Source organism: Pyxicephalus adspersus, chromosome 7 (assembly GCF_032062135.1).
Source record: "Pyxicephalus adspersus chromosome 7, UCB_Pads_2.0, whole genome shotgun sequence".
Lineage (NCBI taxonomy): Eukaryota > Metazoa > Chordata > Amphibia > Anura > Pyxicephalidae > Pyxicephalus > Pyxicephalus adspersus.
In genome coordinates, this window is record NC_092864.1 from 111,013 (window position 1) to 116,097 (window position 5,085).

A 5,085-nucleotide genomic window follows, 5' to 3' on the forward strand; every position below is an offset into this window, starting at 1 on the left:
CTAATATTCAGAGTAGCCACTGTTTGCTTTGATGACAGCTTTGCACATCTTTGCATTCTCTTGATCAGCTTGATGAGCAAGTCACCTGGAATGTTTTTTCTTATAACAGGTGTGCTTATCAAGAATAATTTCTGGAATTTCTTGCATTCTTAATGTGTTTGTTACCACCATTTGTGTTGTGCAGTGGTAGGTTTGGTACATAGTTCTGTACAGTGAAAAGTAATATTTGACTACTGTTCTACTCCATAACATGGCAATAGCCACTCAATCAAGTAATGCAAATAGACCTTCCATCATTTCAAACCAGAAGGAAAGTCAATCCACAATATTTCTCAAACTTTAAATATATTGCCAAGTGCACTCACCAAAATCAATAAAACACTTTGATGAAACTGGCTGTCATGAGGACCACTGATGATCATGACTGACCACAGGCATTGATGATCAAGAATTGCCTCTGCTGCAGAAAATAATTTCATTAGAGTTACCAGGCTCAGAAATTGCACATTACCGGCGCCTCCGATCAGAGCTCACAATAATGTTTCAGTAGCAGACACATCTTAAAATCAAAAATTCAGAGGATACTGTGTGAATCAGACATTTATGGTCGAATTGCTGCAAAGAAGCCAATACTGAGGAAGAACAAGAAGAAGAAAATGGCTTGGAAACACAAGGAATGTCTGCATGTTGGTTTGTCCAAAATTAGGATTTTCCCTTTACATTGCTCCCACACATGTAAAAGGAGGTGTGATGGTGTGCAGTACTTTGCTGGTGACATTGTTGGTGATTTATTCAAAATTCTAGTCACATATAACCAGCATGGCTACCAGAGTATTCTTCAGTAACATTCCATTCCATGTGGTTTGTGCTGAGACCATCATTTGTTTCTCATAGGGACAATGACTCCAAACACTCCTCCAGGCTATGGAAGCGCTATTTGACTAATGGAGTGATGGGGTAATATGTCAGATGACTCGGCTTCCACAATCACCAAACCAACGAAATTGATATGGCTTAAGATGAGTTAGATTCCAGAGTTAATGGAACTTCAGAACTGTTGTAAAACCATTCTAAGTGATTTAAAACATTTATTGTTTTGTATAAATCATAATTCAATATGTATTTCTTCATAGTTTGGATGTCTTGTTTCTATATCTGCAATGTAGACAATACCAGAAATAAAAAAACACTAAATAAGAAGGTGTGTCCAAACCTTTGATGTACACCACACTATAATGTCCTACATATATCACATTTACCACCATATGTAATATTTTGTATATCTATCACAATTCCAAGGTCATTTATGACATGGTAGATTCTATGGCACTATGTATTCCTACATATCTTCCTATATATGCTAGATCAGATATAATTCTATATTCTACATAAATATTTATCACATATGGTACAATGATTCTCTTGATGGGATTTTTACTCTGTCAGTCACTTTTCTATATTTCCAAATCTTTTTCAGTCTATGCGTCGTACTAATCGTGGTACTGTTGGTGGTTACTTTCTGGCAGGGAAAAGCATGTCCTGGTTTACTGTAAGTTCCTGAGTACAAGGCAGCCATCTTTAATCTTCCAGTAATGTTCAGTGAATAGAAGGTTGGATTGTTATTTCCCTATTAAGTACTTTCTTGTAATAAAAGAGGAATAGACTGCAGAGATGGAGACATAATCCTGCTCCTACAGAGAACAAGGGGGCGCTCTTTGCATCTGAAGGAAAAAGTTTAAGCTCCGGATAAGGAAGGGATTCTTCACTGTAAGGTCTGTGAAATCGGCTCCCCCAGGAAGTAGTTTTAGCAACTACTAGATCACTGGAGCTGGATGATTTCTAGAAGCACATAGCTTTACGTTAAACCTTTTATACCCAATAAATTAACAGAGACTGTTGATCCAGGGAATATCCAATTACCTCATGAGATCAAGAAGGGTTTTTTTTCCAATTCTTTGCCTTACTCTAGATCAACTATCAACATTTTCAACCTAACCGACTATGTAATCACAATCATCGTACAATAAAGTGTCTGATTTCGGGGGATATATGTGAACCTAATTTATACACTTCCAGCAATGTTTTAGAGGGGTGTGAAAGGAATTGCAGAATAACCTTTTTCCTGAACATCCTGAAAGTGTTTTGTTTTCTAGTGAAATGGGTGACGAACACCCTCTCAGCCCACACTCACAGCCCAAAGCCCAAGCACCAGCAGGCTGAGGAGGGCCGTCACGGGGCAAAGTTAAGCACTCTGTTACCCCTAGCCCAGCACACCTTCACAGGTAGACTGTCACCACGTGTTTAGACAGAAGCATGCACCGTTACCCTTGACAACCGCAGTTATGATTCTGCTTCTTTAGTACTGTCCGTGTCACACGCTGCCACTCCAGACAGGATAACATAGCATTTACAATATTTATAGTAGCGTTTTCAGGTTAGAAAGTTACACTATTTCTATATAGAGCATTCAGAGATTCAGCTTACACTTTTTATAGAGTTTAATATGTAATTAGGATTAATAACTAATTAGGAAACAATAACAGAACTATAGCAGAACAATAGCAACAGTGTAAATTAAAAGGGAAAGCTCCCTCTGCTGGGCTTACGTGGCTTTTTCTATGCCAACCACAGAGGTGGGACTAATAGGACCATCCAATGACAGCCGGGCTGTGTCCACATGGATTACACGGGGGAACACATTTTTTGTTGAGTTAAATCTTACATTTTTTTTTACTAATTTGTGGGAGGTGAATCCAGAAAGGACCCCAGTTTTTTGCTATCACATCAAGTTTTTACGATACAAGGAAACCCCATTTTTGTCAAAAAACATACACATTTTACATACAATGAAAAAATAATGAAATAACTTGAATGTACTGTTTATTTAAATTTCTTTTGTTCATACCTCCCCCTCTATCCCTTCCAACCTCTCCCTCTCTGTCTCCTCCCCTTTCTATCTCCTCCCACCTACCCACTAACCCTTCCCACCTCTCCCTCTATCCCCTCCCATTTCTCCCCCCATCTCCACCAATTCTATACCCTCCCAACCCCCTCTATCTCCTCCCACCTCTCCCTGTATCTCCAAACATTCTATCCCCTCCCACCTCTTCCTCCTCCCCTTCATACCCTCCCCCTCTGTCTCCTCCCACTTCTTCCTCTATCTCCTCCCACCCCACCAGGAGGTCTTGCAGCGCTCATGTATACAGACACTGTACAAACCTTTGTGATTATTGGAGGAGCCTGTGTCCTGGCCGGCTTCGGTAAGTAAAACTGAAATATATTATATTAATAAATATATATGAGGAAACCCAGCCAAAATCTTTTATCTTATAACATATAAAATTCATCATTCATTTGATACTTTTATGAATATAAATATAAAATCTGCTGGTGTAAGTGCCCACCATTTTTTATAGGCATTAACTGCACAGCAAAGATTTAAACTGATTGAGGGCAAAGCAGTACAATAAGTCAATCAGGCTTACTGCATTTCCTAATCTTTTGATCTAGTCAATCTAACAGAGAGCGCAGACAGAAGGAGAGAGCACAGTGATGCCCCTATCAATGGATGCTCCTTTACTGTAAGTGCTGGCCAGTGATCAAACTGTACTGCACGACTGCCCAAATGAGGACTTTGTAATGGCAATTTAGTCTAGTTGGGGGGGCTGGATCACATTCCAAATGTTCTGCTAGGTAAAACATTTCACATATATGGGTTTCAACTATGAATTTAGCTGTTGGCCTGAAGTTTAGCTTTTTTCTTTATACGTTATGCGAAAGGATCATAGTAAAGGTTCTTTGTTCCAGAAACAATTGAGTTGTGCCAACCCCTGCATTTAGAAATGGCCCATCCTCCACAGAGGAAATCAAACGACTTCTCTGAATGTCAAACTGATTCTCGGTTTATCACCTTCTAGATACTTTATTCCTGAATATAACTATTGGAGTCTCTCCCGTACCTACTCCTTCATATTTTGTATGGGGTACATAAACCCTACAGGGATTTTTAGGGAATCCAAAGGAATTACACCTGTATGTAAATGTCAATATTACAATAAAATGATGCAAAGAATAAAACAAAGACCATATATTGCACAATGTATGCACACAAGCATCACACAGGACAATATGAAAGCTGCACTTCATATGCTTCTACAGCAACCAAAAACTTCCACCAGTGACCGATGACGACCAATTTCAATAGAGATTGTTTACTTGAAGAGATAACCGCAATAATCTGGACACTGAAGACAGGAAAATTGGGTTCTGTAAGAATCACAACGCGTTTCACACTTCATCCCCTGAGGAAGCATCTTTTTGAACTGCAAAATGTGTTGAGTCTTACAGAACCCGACCTTCCTGCTTTCACCGTCCAGATTATTGTTGTTCCTGCAGAATTGTTATTTCTTCAAAATATCGGCCACTCTTTGCAGAGGTAATTGGCTGCCGTGGAAGCATACGAAGTGCAGTTTTTATACTGACATGGTGTTTTATATTTGTGTGCACACATTGTGAATTATATGGTCTTTATTGTATGCTCAGAAACATGTTTAATAAAGGAATTTGTATTTTATTCTAATATTCATAAAGGTGACATTTATTTTGATGCCTTATCATACCTATTGGGTGTATATTTATCCCAAAGAAACATTTATATCATTTATGAATATTATCACATTAATGATCAATGGAATATAATAAACTCTGGACAGTGAGCACTGACAACATTCACTGCAGACATGGAGAGATTTCCTGCCTCTGCACACAGTGAGCAATGTGAACAAATCTTTTCACACACCAGTTTCCACTTCTTTCACACTATAAATGCTCTTCCTTTTTATGTCTTTTAGCTTTTAATGCTGTGGGAGGATACGGTGCCCTCATGGAGAAATACATGAACGCCACACCCAGCATTCTGGACAACATCACCGTCACATGTGCCTCTCCTCGCTCAGATGCTCTGCACTTGTTGCGTGATGCGAATACCGGGGATCTTCCATGGCCAGCTCTGATTGTGGGACTGACCATTGTGGCTACCTGGTATTGGTGCAGTGACCAGGTAATTCCAGATGAATTATAATCTGT

General features: G+C 39.2%; 1 protein-coding gene across 1 annotated transcript in view; it reads left to right on the forward strand.

The window, feature by feature from the left end:
• The first annotated feature begins 3,109 nt into the window (after nt 1-3,109).
• Nucleotides 3,110-5,085, forward strand: part of SLC5A2 (solute carrier family 5 member 2) — a 6,058-nt gene continuing 4,082 nt past the window's right edge. Inside the window, exons 1-2 of the mRNA XM_072417010.1 lie at nt 3,110-3,260; nt 4,851-5,059. Of these exons, the coding sequence (XP_072273111.1) occupies nt 3,197-3,260; nt 4,851-5,059 (273 nt within the window). The 5' untranslated portion in view covers nt 3,110-3,196. The remainder of the gene's footprint in view (nt 3,261-4,850; nt 5,060-5,085) is intronic.